The sequence below is a fragment of the Cavia porcellus genome, unplaced genomic scaffold (assembly GCF_034190915.1).
Source record: "Cavia porcellus strain 051 isolate PalLab524CR breed Dunkin Hartley unplaced genomic scaffold, mCavPor4.1 scaffold_6, whole genome shotgun sequence".
NCBI lineage: Eukaryota > Metazoa > Chordata > Mammalia > Rodentia > Caviidae > Cavia > Cavia porcellus.
Window position 1 is genome coordinate 92,151,413 of NW_026947489.1, and position 15,160 is coordinate 92,166,572.

The 15,160-nt window shown below is 39.8% G+C and overlaps 1 protein-coding gene across 6 annotated transcripts in view; it reads right to left on the reverse strand.

Annotated features, from left to right (window-relative positions):
* Nucleotides 1-15,160, reverse strand: part of Fbxl20 (F-box and leucine rich repeat protein 20) — a 104,263-nt gene that overhangs the window by 38,578 nt on the left and 50,525 nt on the right. For 5 of the 6 annotated variants that reach the window (XM_003466916.5, XM_063251476.1, XM_013149598.3 and 2 more), the window contains 2 exons: nucleotides 3,446-3,500; nucleotides 310-384 (listed from right to left, as the gene is read on the reverse strand). In XM_003466916.5, coding sequence (XP_003466964.2) covers nucleotides 310-384; nucleotides 3,446-3,500 — 130 coding nt within the window. Of the gene's footprint in view, nucleotides 1-309; nucleotides 385-3,445; nucleotides 3,501-9,712; nucleotides 10,450-15,160 lie in introns of those variants that run through there. The other variant, XM_063251473.1, reaches the window with a different exon arrangement.

A 15,160-nucleotide genomic window follows, 5' to 3' on the forward strand; every position in this document is an offset into this window, starting at 1 on the left:
ACTAACGACAGAAACAAAAACAAAAAACTCCACCGAACATAAGTTCTTCGTATAGTTCTGCAAAAACCAAACATCTGGGATCCTGTTTTAGGACTAGAGTAATTCTAAGTAATTTAGAATTATTGCAATGAAATAATCATATATTCCCCCAAATTAAAGAAACTCATATGAATGCCCATGAATTTCAGATATATTGAAAATAACAGTTTCTCTCTCTGGGGAAAATAAGATTTACATGGCTGGTGCTAATCTGTTCCACACTGTAATTACTGACAAGAGAAATTAGGGCCACATAGCACATAATTATACCTCAATATCCCTCTGGAAATCAAATAGGTCAATTCGCTGCCAATTGCTGCCATCCAGAGCAAGAACATTCCAGGCCTATTTTGAAGAAAAAGAGGCAGAAAGAGCAAAGTTGAGTGAAGAAAACCCAGCAATATCCATGTTTACCAGTCAGCCGAACAATGACTGACGCACACTGAAGAATCCGATGCCTGCTGGGAACTAACTGCAGCCTGTCTGCCTGACTCACAGATACCCTACTCTCTACCAGTGAGTGGCACAGAGACCTCCAGCGGCCGATCTTGACCTAGGGACAGGCAGGTTGGGATAAGCCTTCCGGCTGGAGCCTAAATAGACCAGACTACACTCCCCCACCTCTGCGGATAGAACCTAGGGCCTCTACACTCAACTACATTCCCAGTCCTTTTTATGATCTGCCTTAAGGCAGGTGCTTGTTGTAGTACAGGCCTGTAATTTCAGCTACCCAGGAGGCTGAGGCAGGAAGACTGAAGTCTAGCCTGGGCAACTCAGCCAGACCCTGTCTCACGAACAGGAAGGGTTCAGGATGCAGCCCAGCAGTGGAGCGTTGTCTAGCATGTGTGAAGTTTTAAGTCAAACCCCAGTACTGGGGGGAAAGTCATCAAAACAACACTGGTAAGCTGGGGATTTACCTCAACAGCATAAGTGCCTGCCTTGCAAGCATGCGGTCGTGAGTTCAATCCCTCGTACCAAAAAGCCAACCAAACAGCTATTTTCAAAATAGCTGTTACATGCATGCTGGTATATTACCACGGTATGTAACACGGTTGTTTCACATCATATTTACCTGTGAAAGTAGAGCTAAGTGTCCCTTCAAATGCTACCATAACTACCATCACACACACATGTACAGAAATAAAAACAAAACAAACCTTAATATAGACAGTTCTGTCACATTAACTGTAATTTCTGAGCTGGCAGGGTGGCACACTCCTATAAGCCCAGCACTCTGGCAAAGGCAGGAGGAGTGTAAGTTCTAGCCTATTCCAGGTAATTGGCAAAACCATGTCCTTTTGTTTGCTTGTTTTTTTCTAGTCTTTTTGAGAGAGGGTCTTGCTGTGCAGTTCAGGCTGTAGCTCTGAACTCTCAACGATCCTCCTGCTTCAGCCTCCTGAGTGCTGGGGGTCAGGGTGCTGAGGCAAGAAAATCCTTGGGAGTGTGAGACCAGCATGCATTACACAGTGACCTCAAGGCCAGCCTGAACTGTATAGCAAGACCTTGTATCAAAAGACAAAAGAAAAAAAAAAGTTTACAAAAAGTACTGGGAGAGCAGCTCAGTGCAAAGGCACTCCAACCCCTAGTTGGGGGTGGGTGCATGAGTAATAGCTGCATCTCAGAAGTGGACTTTTGTTAGCTATTTGGTAATATTCATTAAGTGAATGAACTAAAAGCTGGGGTCTGATTTATAAAAAGATAGTAACTTTCCCATAATTGATATTCTACCTTTTACTTTAGTGACAGCCTAGAAAATTATAGTATTTGGCCATTCTGTCATAGCAGTGCCAACAACTGGGCAGTCAAGCAGAACTGATGTAGGAATGTGTTATGGCTCCATTCTAGATGTCCTTCAATGCCTCTAGGGCTCACAGGAAGGGCAGGCTTTTCCCAGTCCCTGGATCTAGGGTGTATGACACCTGGATTAAGGGTGTGAGATTGGAATCAACATAGTTCTGGGAGTCGGTGGCACCCCAAAGGGCCAGAGGAAATAAAAGGGAAAGGCAGGCTGGCTACCCTCATCTCCTGCTTGCCTGCTCATGGACTGCTGCTCTTCCTCTGTCCGCCATGGCCCTGTGCCATGACACCCTGCCCTGGTGGCTATCGACTGTGAACCAAAATAAACATTTCTCTGCTAACATTGGGTATTTCTTCCTGATGAGAGAAAAGTAAGACGCGATGAAATCTGGTTTGTTCTGGAACTCTTTCTTCATGTGCCAGGAATTGAACTGAGGGTCTTGAGCACACAAGGCAAGCCCTGTCACTGGCCCACATGCCTAGCTTTAAAACATTTTTTCTAGCTAACACCTTTTAAGAATATGGGATGTAACCTAAGATTAAATGCCTAAGACTCACCCATATAAATCCATAACTATGCATGTGCTTATATAAAATGAACTCGAAAAATAATATAACACAAAGGGTTGGGGATTTAGCTCCATGGTATAAGCGCTTGCCTGGCAAGCAAGAGGTGGTGAGTTCGATCCCTGATACAAAAACAAACAAACAAAAAAACCAAAAGCCAACCAACCAAACAAACCCAAAAAGTAATATAACATGACTTTATTGAGTTAAGCCTAACCTTTTCAAAAATCAATTTCTCAAACCTAACTTTCTAAAAATTTTTGAGGTGCTATGAATTTAAGAGCATGGCACATGCTAGGCAAGCGCTCTACTGCTGACCTACACCCTGAGCTCAAGCCTAACTTTTTAGATGTGGTAACAGGAAATGAAAGCCGGGCCTCATATACACTATGCAAGCACTATAACACTGAGTTATATTTCTATATTTTTTTGTCTTTAAAAAAAATTTTTTTTGGTCTTTTTTGAGACTGTTTCACTATGCAGTTCTGGCTGGCCTCAAACCTGCAGCCATCTTCCCTCCTCAGCCTCCCAAGTGCTGGGATTACAGATGTGTACTACCACATCCAGCACTCTCTTAAATTCTGAGACAAGAACTACTCTGTAAGTTGTCCAAGTTGTTTCAAACTTGTAATTTCTCCTGCTTCAGCCTCCTGAGTAGTTGGTAGTGTAGTTGTGTGCTACCATTCCAGGTTAAGCCAAGCTTTTTATCTGTTCAATGCTTTTCCACAGAAAATGTTTTCTGCTTGTATTACACAAATGCAAGTTACAAAATGCTAGAAGAGTAGATGTATTGAGAATCCCATCAGAATTACACAGGATGTGTATTCCACGGCTGAAAAGATTCAAACATAACAATGTCACAGAAATACCTAAACATGGTTAACTTACTAAAAAGGCCATCATCCTGAGGTCAGAAGGGGTCCCGTGTAACAGTGGTGGGGAAACCTACACACGTGTGCCACAGCTGTAGGGCTGTCTGTGTCACTGAAGGCTCTAAAAAGGTTTCCCACTATTGCCCTCTAACCATGCCAACCACTCTTACCCTGGAAACCTGAGCACAGCGACACAAGGTAACGACATCGAGGAAAGAAAATATCCTATAAAGAGAGGAAGACAAACTTTATTGTTTGGTAAAATACTTTCTCTTCATTTCTAAACCTTTAGAAATTTTTATCAGTACATGTTTGCAGTACGCATCTTATTTTTATGTTCCCCCTCCTATCATCTCTTGATCCCCTATCTGAGAAGGATCAAGCTACTTCCTATTATTTAACTTTTATTTTGTTCTTTATAAGAGTGGAGAAAGTAGTCTTTACTTCATAATGCATATTATGTAATTGCTGTATAAATTCAGTTTCTTATATCAAGGGACAAATGATTTCAAATTGATACTTACATGTTACCAGATGAGACTAGGAAGCACTAGTCGGAGAGGAGGCTAGAATTTCTATTCCAGTTACCTGACACTGAAAAATCTCCTACTTACTTAGTAGATAAAATTTTGTTGTTTAATGATCAGAGGCCATCAATATTATTCAAGAAGTTGTAATAAACTGAATTGATAATTACAACAGATAGAAAATGGTACGCATTTAATTATTTCTGGTCCAAAAATTTTTAAAGTTAACAAACATGATAATTACAGGTAATAATGGTACATATAGTATATGTTGCCATCTTCAAATCAGTTACTCAGAGTATGCAACATCTGTATTTAATTGTCCAAGCAATACTAGAACAAATCTTTCTCTTTAATGAACTCAGAGATAGATAGATAGGATAATTTTTTTCAGCTCTTACACTAGTTAAACAGTATGTTTTGGTTTTTTTTGGTACCAGGGATTGAACTCATGACCTTGTGCTTAACAGGCAAGAGCTTGAGTCGCTGAGCTAAATCTCCAGCTAGTGAAACAATATGATGTTTACGCACGAATGACTCATTTATTTCACTTATGAGTATGGTTTTGCATCCATTTAACTGTAAGTCTGCAGTTTATCCTTCCTTATGGCTGAGTAGTACTCCACTGTATAAAAAGACATTTTTATTCATTACTCGGTCAATGGGCATTTGTTTTCAAGATTTAGCTATTACAAATTGTGCTTCTGTAAAATGTGGTACATACATTGCTGTGGTACAATATTTTTAATTCTTCTGGAAAGACATACACAGAAGGGGATAGCAGAGTCAAATGGGACCTCCCATCCTAGTTTTTTGAGGACTCTCCACACTGATTTCCACAATGGTTGCACCAGTCTACACTCCCACCAATGGTGGAGAAGGGGTCTTTTTCCCTTAGAGCCCCTCTAGCATTTATTGGTTGATTTCTTGATAACAGCTATTCTTTCTGGGGTGAGGAGGAATCTCAGTGTTGTTTTAATTTGCATCTTGAATAGCCAGGGATGTCGAATACTTTTTCACATATATATAGTATTTTTTCATCTGAGAAGTGTGTATTGATCTCAAATGCCCATTTTTAGATTTGGTATTTAAATTTTTTTTTTTTTTTAGTTTTTTATATGTTCTCAATAATAACCCTTTGACTGAGGAACAGCTGGCAAATATTTTCTCAAACACTGTGGGCTGTCTTTTCACTCAGTTGGTGATTTCTCTTGCTGCACAAAAGCTTTTTAATAAGACAAGATCCCAGCTGTTGATTCTCTTTGATAGTTTTTTTTGTGTGTGTGTCTTTTTTTTTTCGTTTTTATTGGTACCAGGGATCGAACTCACGACTGCCTGCTTGAAAGGCAGGCACTTATGCCGATGAGCTAAATCCCCAGACCCTGATAGTTCTTGAGCAATTGTGGTTGTTCATAAAGTCTTTGCCTATAACAATGTCTTCAAGAGTTTTACCTACTCTTATCTATTTTTTTGCTTTTTTATTTTCATTTAAAAAATTTTACAATACATGTGAAAGATTTCAGTGTGTACTGATTTGATTTCTCCAGTGATCACTCTGTAAGAATCCTTTCACATGCTTCTTAGCCATTTATATCTTCTTTGGAAAACCAATTCAGTAGCATGGCACCTGCCTGGCAAGCACAAGGTCCCAAGTTCAACTTCAAGTACCCCGCCCCCCAAAATTAAGGTTTTTCAATAAGGTTCTTCATGTATTTGAGACAATAATTCTCTATCATATATATGTGAATCGCAAACTACTTTTTGCTATCCAGACAGCTGTTTATTTTTTTTGTCTTTTTCCTTTTTATCAGTACCAGGGATCAAACTCACGACTGCCTGCTTCCAAGGCAGGCACTTATGCCGCCAAGCTAAATCCCCAGCCCCAGACAGCTGTTTTTACACTGCTGGGTGTCCTTTAATGTACAAACACTTACTATTATTATGATGTTGCCGAATTTTTTGTCTTTTTTTCGTTTTTACCGGTACCAGGGATCGAACTCACGACTGCCTGCTTGTAAGGCAGGCGCTTATGCCGCTGAGCTAAATCCCCAGCCCCGATGTAGCCAAATTTAATTAATTTTGTTTTGCTTTCTGAGTTTTTGGCATCATATCTAAGAAATCAATGACACGCAATTTTCCCTGTTTCAAGAAGTTCTATACTGGGGCTGGAGATTTAGCTCAGCGGCATAAGCACCTGCCTTGCAAGCAGGTGGTCATGAGTTCGATCCCTGGTACTGGAAAAAAAAAAAGAAAAAAGAAGCTCTATACTTTTAGCTCTTTCATTTAGGTCTTTTGATTCACTTTCTTTTTATTTTTTATTTTTTATTGGTACTGGGGATCGAACTCATGACCACCTGCTTGCAAGGCAGGTGCTTATGCCGCTGAGCTAAATCACCAGCCCTTTTGATTCATTTTCAATTGATGTTTGTAAACGGTGCTAAGAGTCCAACTGCTTTTTTTGGGGTGGGATGCCGTGGATGAGTGCAGGGTGTCCAGCCTGCTGAGCATGCTACCAATGCGCTACATGCCAAGCCCAACTTCATTCTTTTGCACGTGGGTATTTGGTTTTGTCAACACCATTTGTGTCTTCTCTAAAACTATTTAGCTGGGCATGGTGGTACACACTTATAATCTTAGCACTTGGCAGGCTGAGAAAGGAAGACTGTCTGAGTTCAAGGTCAGTCTAAAGTACACAGGAGACCCTATCTCCAACCAACCAAACATATCAATTACAGCAGGAGTATCAGAATACACTTGTAATCTCAGCATTCTGTGAGACCACAGAAGAATGGCAAGTTTGAATGTAGCCTGGGTGACACAGAACTTAATAAGCCTTTGTCTTAAAAATGTTTTTTCAAAAGGGATGGTTATAGCTCAGTATGAAAGTGCTGGGTTCAGTTGTCAGTACTAAAAGTAAAAACTAATCACCTATGTGAAGATTTACTTCTGGATCTCTGTTCTATGCCCCTGGGCTATGTCTTATGATAGTACAACAGTATTTTAAATATTTTCAGTTTTTCTTTTTTTCTTTTTTTTTTTTTTTTGTCTTTCACCTTTTTATCGGTACCAGGGATTGAACTCACGACTGCCTGCTTGCAAGGCAGGCGCTTATGCCGCTGAGCTAAATCCCCAGCCCAAATATTTTCAGTTTTAAAGCAGAAAATATTTTTGATTCAGTTGCATGATGTAAAAAAAAAAAAAAACTACTAGAAATTGATATATTTACAAGAAACTTCCCTTATACTTGTCTTACACATTTACTTGTCCAACAGATTACTGAGTGCTTTGTTTGTTCGTTTTCTTTTGCCAGTACTGGGGACTGAACCCAGGGCCTTGAGCACACAAGGAGAACACTCTGCCTCTGACCCACATGCCCACACTCTCTCACAGATTGCTTATTATTTTGATTTTTTCCAACTAAAAAGGTCACGTAAGTAAGGAACTGAACTTTTTTGTCTTAAGGATTGAACCCAAGAGTTTCATCTTTTTTTATTTTGAGAGGGTCTAGGTCAGCTGCCTAGGTTGGGCTCTAACTTGCAATTGCAATCTTCTTGCTTTGGCCTCACAGAGTGCTGGGATTATAAGCTGCAACGATTAAGGCTGGTAAATGAACTAGAAGGGTTAAGAGAGGGGCAAAAGGTGAGTAAACAAAACTGGCTGATCTCCTGCAGTCTCAGTAAGACAGCATCAACCTGCAAGAGGTAGGAAAGGCCCTAAACAAAAGCTCAGAGCACAATTATGGTGAAATGATGAAGTGAAAGTAGGTATCTTAGGCAACTTGCAGTAATGGTTAGAGTCCGCTTTCTCCAAGGAGGGCCAGATCCACAAGATCAAAGCAGAAAGTAAAAACCTATTTAGACTTAGAGACTGATGAGTTTCACGTTTTTATTCAAAAGCACTTTTAAAGGCAGTCTGAGGTTCCTGTGGCTAACTAAGCAGCTCAAGGTAGACAAAAAATAAGTGAAATATCTGAGATGAAGTACTACAAACAATGTAATAGAGCAGTCAGGGAAAGCCTGCACTAGGAAGGGACACTGGACTATGACTCTGAATGACCAAAGCAAACGGCACTGCCACGATCTGAGGAAGAGAACCTTGCAGGTAGAGACAACAGTGAGTTCTATGAGGATGAAGGGGCGGTAAAGCTGGAATATGGCGGACATGTGGGGTCTCTACCAAGCTCTTGCTGTGTGCCTGGTACGATGGTAGGGGCCACACACCTGTACCAACCTAGAGACTTCTTACCATGATCCTATGACAGGGGTGCTGTTACCCTTCCAATTTATAGATGAGGACGTTGAGCAAAGTACAGAGTTACACGGGGCCAGATTATGCAAGAAGCTTGTGTGGACCAACTACCTTGTCTGAACTGGATTTTGAGCCGGGGGAAGCCAAAGCAGCAGTCACATTGCTGAGATGAGAAGAACACTACCACCTGCCCTTGGAGATTAAAACAGAAAAGTGACACCAAGCTCGCTACTGAGGAGGCGACTGTTATTGTCTAGCTGACCAAGTGCCACAGGGCCTCAAGAGATGAGGGTAATCTAACAGGACTTGCTGAAGGGCTGGGGGGAGGGGGATAGGGAATGAGCACTGGGATGATTCCGTAACTGCAACAGGGAATACTGAAGAACAATCGTATATTTTTTTTTTTTGTCTTTTTCCTTTTTATCGGTACCGGGGATCGAACTCACGATCGCCTGCTTGCAAGGCAGGTGCTTATGCCGCTGAGCTAAATCCCCAGCCCCAGAACAACCATATTGGCGACTTAATGAGGAGCTATGTTGGCTGAGCATGGGAACACACACCTGTAATCCCAGCACTTAGGAGGCTGAGGCAAGAGGTTCACCTTGAATTCAAGGCCAATCTGGGCTACAGCTGAATTTAAGGCTAATCTGAACTGCACAGTGAGAACCTGTCTTAAAAAAGAAAACTTTGTTTCTAAGTAGAAATACAAAGTAGTTGATATCAGAGACTGGAGATGTGAGCCTTTAACCTTTTTAACACAGCTGCTGTAGCATTTCATCCTTCCCGTATCTTATACAGGCACTCTCCCTCCAACCCCTCCGTTTTCTGGAGACAGAGTCTCACTATGTAGTTTAGGATGGACTTGAACTCACTATTAGCCCAGGCTGGCCTTGACTCCTGGTGATCCTGCCTCAGCCTCCTGAGTGCTAGGATTACTGGTGTGTACTAACATACCAGGTTTCCTTCTTTTATTAGACTACTGTTTCCTTGAAGCAGACTTGATACCATTCTTATGGTCCTTAATAGTAAACTGTCCAACTTTTAAAAATACTCATTATGTACTATACTCCCCAAAACAAGTATTCTTTCGTTTCTGAAATACTTTTTTTGTCCTCCAGTATGCAATACCTTTATGAAGAGTATTGTAACCAAAACATTCCTGTGTTTGTCCTTGAGTAAATGAACCATTTTAATAAAAACTTCATGGAGCTAGGGTGAGGAGGGAGAGTGACAGGTGAAGCTCTTCAGATATGCATTCTTGTGGACTCCATGAACCTTGTAGTAGGAAGGGGTTCCACAGAAGCACAGCAGGCAGACATGAATTATCAGGCTGGTGGTCAAATGTATGCAGATGTGGGAGACCTACTGAAGCATACACCTCCACAATACTAACGCTACCACTAGAATATAGTGAATGAGCTCTACGTGTCAAGATTCCAGAGAGTTAGCCTTTCACTGAATTTGGTCATTGTGTGAAAGGACACTCACAGACCTCCTCTCTTCACACAGAGAGCTCAGTCCTTTCAGCTTTCACTTGGTTTGCTAAAGTCAATGTGAAAAATCCTCAGTGCCTAAATTTCTCCCACCATTCCTCAAGTATTCTGTCTGGACACATGGTTGTTATGATTCTGTAACTGCCTGACTGCTCCTGATTCTATGTACCTGATTCTAGAGATCATTATCTTTGGAAAGCCAAACAGAAGAACTGGTGGGTAAGCTGCTGGAGCTGGAGCTAGATAATTTTTCTCACCCTGCGTCTCTGAAAGACAATAATAATAATTAGAAAACATCATGGCAGTTATTTATAGGATAAAACAGCATTTGTAGGATAAACTTGGAAATTGTATCAATACTGCTATGCAGTAAGTCAGAATAAAGTTGATGTGTACATGTAGGACTGGGGACTGAACACACTGGCCTTAGTCCATTTTTTGGGATTTTTTTATTTTTTGTATTTAGACAGTGTCTTGTTAAGTTGCTAAAGCAGAGCTCAAACTTTAATCCTCCTGCCTAGGCCCTTAGAGAGCTGGGATTACTGGTATGAGCCACCACGCCCAGCTACAGTTCTTGGTCTTCTCTCCCCGTTTGATATCAAGAGTGCTAGAAGTACAACGACTTTAGGCATATTTCAGGGATATCTTGTGGAAAAAGTCTGGGTCTGACTACATATAAATTTGCTTACTACAGGGGCCAGGGATTTAGCTCAGTGGCGTAAGTACCTGTCTGGCAAGTGCTAGGTCATGAGTTCAATCCCAATTCAAAAAATAAAATAAAATAAAATAAAATAAAAATTGCTTACACAAGGACAGAAAAGGAAAGTAAAGAACAAAAGAGGGAAGGAAGAGTAGTCTTACAGAGAGTGTAACAAAATGAACTGTTCCATTTTTTAGCATGGGAGTATCTACAATCTTTCAGTAGTTTTTTTTTTTTTTTTTTTTTTTTTGTCTTTTTCGTTTTTATCGGTACCAGGGATCGAACTCACGACTGCCTGCTTGCAAGGCAGGCGCTTATGCCGCTGAGCTAAATCCCCAGCCCAATCTTTCAGTAGTTTTTTACAGAATAATCTGACAGTATTCAAGAAAATTAAAAAATTACTACATTTCACAAAATCAAAAATGTGGGTAAAGACTGCTATTTAATGGCAGCATAATTTGAAGTAGAAACAACTAACATCAATGAACAATTAAGGAAATTATGGCACATCCTTTCAGTGGTCATAGTAACTAAGGAAACGAACAGTGCTACCTAGGTGACCTAATAAGATGTCAATAATTAATTTGTAATTTAAAAGACCAAAAAAAGCTGTAGAACAATACACATTTCCACTTTTATAAAAACATGAAATGTATATACACATCCACAACAGAGGATCCATCTGGTAGACCTGCAGGAGAAAATAGGCTTTTTTTGAGGGAGGCACAGCTGAAACAGCAGGGAAAGAAAAGGAAGCCATCATTTAGTACTCTGTACTTTTTTTTAAGCATCAGACTTGGGGCTAGGATGTAGCTCAATGGTGTAGTCCTTGTCTGGCAAGCATGAACAAAAAAATAAACCCAAAGCATGATAAAAAGAAATACTGAAGGCAAAAACGGAGAACAGAAAGTATACTTGTAGCTTCCAAATTGTTCTGCTATTGAGGTGAGACTGGAGGATGAGCAACAGAACCACCAGGGACTGGTGATGACTTCTGATGATTCAGGTGCCGTTCTTAGCCCCCCAAAAAGCACTTTGACATGTGATGAATTGTATTTTTCCTGTAATGTCAGAATAAAATAAAATAAAATAATGAAAATATAATAAACTAGGATCCAAAGGTTTAAGGGGGTTTTGTAGTTCTGTTTTTCAAAAGCAATGACAACACACATTTTCTTATGATGACTTACTGTCTAAGTTTATTCATGAAACAACAAACATGCAAATAACTAACAACTTTCTTTCTTTCTTTTTTTGGTCTTTTTGAGACAGTGTCTTGCTATGCAATTCAGGCTGACCTTGGGCTCACTTTGTAGCCTATGCTGGCAACAATTCACCTGCCTTAGCCTCCTGAGTGCTAGGATTACAGGAGTGCGCCACCATGCTGGTTAATAACTTCTTAATATCAAATGTCATTTGTCTCTTAATAATTTTTTGCCTAACAAAATCAGACCAACAAGCCAGGTATGATTATACCCCTCTAATCTTAGCACTCTGGTGAAGTAAGGCAGTAGAAGGGCAAGTTCAAGCCGAGCCTGGGCAATTTAGTGAGACCTGGCCTCAAGGGGATGGGCATGGGAGACAATCAAAATTTTTAAAGATAAAAACCACCAGATTTTTTGAGGCAAATCTGTATTTTCTTCTTTTTGTTTTGCTGTTGAGACAGGGCCTCATTATGTAGTCCAGGCTGGCCTCAAACTCACAGCATTCCTTCTGCCTTTGCCTCCTAAGTGCTGGGATTACATGCATACTGCCACCATGCTCAGCTCTGTATTTTCTTATCAAACCTATATGCCCGCCTCTGTTCCTTTCTCTGTCCCTTCCCACCTTCCTGGAGACAGTAACAGAAGCAGGGGAAGGTAAATGGTATGGCACCCTCACAGCATGGCATACCAATTCATGACTTTAAATATTCTATATAAAAATATTAGGGTAAGGCTTCTGCATACAGATTACATAAGATGAGAATATTAAATCACAGACTGATTTTTTTCCAGGATGACTAAAATACACTTTCTACAACAAAAAGTGATTAACAGTCACATGTAGTTTGGAGGACAATAATAGACATACAGTCATACTTGAGTATTTCTGGTAAATTGGTTCAAGGGCATCCCCAACCCCCGTATTAAAGTCCAAGGATGATCAAGTGTCTTTTCTTGTTTGTTATTTAGTCTCAAGTCTGTTTTCTAAAAGAGAATGACAAAGAATTGTTCAGGTTTCTTATGGCTTGTATCCTGAGAGCAGGTTATATTAAGGTCCCCAAGGCACTTTAAATCAGAAACTTGTGAAGGAGGTCTACAGAAAAAAAATATGGAATAACTACCAATAAGGGAGGTAAAGAGAGACCTAGGTCAAAGGTGCACAGATTCTGTCCAAATCTTTACTGATCTCTGAACACTGTGGGACAACTCTCCAAGCAGCGATGGGTAAAATACATGAATTTACATTTGAGCTGCCACCCACAACACAGGAGACAAAGTTTACAGTCTGGGCCTAAGTTATTTACCTGCTACACACAAGAAAGTGCGGAGACAAAAGTCTCAAAATGAATACAAACACAGGCATTGCTGGGGTTCAAAACCAGGGCCTCACTAATGCCAGTAAGTGCTCCACCACTGAGACACATTATGTTTTACTTTTCTTTCTTTTAGTTGTATTTTACATAAATAACATTTAAAAATTGACCAAAGTAACTTTTTTATTTTTTTAAAAATAGGGTCTTGCTATGTGGTTCAGGTGGGCCTTGAACTCACTATGCAGCCCAGGGTGGCCCTCAATTTACGGTTTAACCTGCCTCAGTGCTGGGATTAGGTGTGTGCCACCATACCTAGCTGTTTTTCTCTTCTTGTACTTTTTTTGCAATACTATACGATTGAACCCACAGCCTCTGCACTGAGGTACATCCGCATCCTTTTTTTCTTTCATATTTTGAGATAGGTTCTCGCTAAATTATTTGTGATCTTCATGCCTCAGCCCCTGCAGTGTAGGAACTGCAGGCATGTTGCGTGCGCCATACTCCACTTCAAAGTAACTTTTCAACTCATTCACTTTCTGTATATCACCAAGCTAGAGACAAAAAAACAAAACACCAAACAATGAGTACATTCTAATTAAATTTTTTAGACAATGGTATGGGTTTATCCTTTTATATGCTTTACAGGATTGAGAAAATAAGAGAAAGATACTGTGAATAGAGTTATTTTTCTGGTGGTGAAAGGTATGATGAACAGGGAGAACAGGGGGGCTAGAAAGACAGCATCACTGCTCAGTAGAAGTGTATTCATATAATGTGCCTCCTCCGTGACACTTGGCAAAGGAAACAAGACTATCTCTACAAAGAGACTTGCCAAAACACAGGAAGCCTCAGACGAAGGTGAATTGAAAGACATTCTTGACAGGGTTTCTAAATTGTTTTGCCTCAGTCTCTCAGAGCGCTGGGATTACTCCATGTGCCACTACACTTACCCTGAAGAATAACCTAGAAAATAAATGACCACAAGTCTTTAGAAGTATCAAGATCATGAAAGACAGATTAACTTCCCCAGATTAGAAGAGGCTAAAAAAGGGATGACAATTTACTGTGTAATCCTGCATTGGTTCCTACGCCCCACAAAGCATATTACTATTTAAGAGAGTTGGGGAATTAGAAAAATAGATTCTGCAATGTTAATTCTCTAATTTTGATAACTACACCATCGAAATGTAAGATGCTAATGTTTGGGGAAGATGGAGTATATCTGACTTCTTTGTCCTTTGAACTTTAAAGTATGTCACTGTTTTAAAATGACTGAATTTTTTGTTGTTGCTAAAGATACGGTCCTGCTATGTAGTTCAGGCTGGCCTCGAACTCATCATGTAGCCTAGGCTATCCTTGAATTCATGGCTATCCTCCTGCCTCAGCTTCCCCAGTGCTGGGATTACAGGTGTGCATGATGATACCTGGCTCAAAATTAAAATTTAGAAAATAAAAATATCACCAAAAAAAAAAAAAAAAAAAAAAAAAAGCAGCGCTAGGGATTTAGCTCAGTGGCCTAAGTACCTGCTAGGCAAGTGTGAGATTGTGAGTTTGATCCTCAGCACAAAACAACAACAAAAAAAACCAGAAACAAAACAAAACAAAACCCATTAAATAAACAGTTCCTTATTTGTTCCATTAGGTACGTAAGTATTTTACAATAATACTCTTTTCCTTGCTTTTTGATTACCAGATAGCTTGTTAGATGCTGGTCAACTATGTCAGTGCCATTCATAGAATTATTATAAACATGGACTACTATTGGAATTTTTAAAGTTTCATTTCTTCTTTCAAGTCCTATCATTTTTGCATTATGAATAGTTGATAGCAGGCAGGTTTTTTTTTCTTTTTTTGGTCTTTCCATTTCATAGCACGGACTTTTCTTCTAAGATGCTAACATTTCTCCCTTTTATAGTTTTTTCTTTTGCAGATTTTTTGGCTCTTGCTTCTATTCAATCTCAGTGTTCCAAACAAGCACATTTTGTATAGTAAAAGAATATCACTGAGTTCTGGATTAGTATAAAAACGGTATCTAGTGTACTTATGGTAAATGTTTCACAGATTGTAACATAAAATTATGTTATTTTTCACAAACATGAATTAGTAGAAGACAATAAACACAACTTATTAGAATATCAAAGGTGAATATAATGTTCTTTTTTTTCCCCCCTGAAGTAGGATTTTTTTTTTTTTTTTTGGTACCAGGGATTGAACTCATGACCTTGCATTTGCCAAGCAGGCACTTAGGGCTCTGAGGTAAGCCCCAAGTCCCCCCGCTTTTTTTGGTACTGGGGACTGATCTCATGACCTCATGCTTGCCAGGCAGGGACTTAAGCCACTGAGCTAAATCCCCAGCCCCTGTGAATACAACATTCTAAATTAAAAAGTATGCAAAAAAA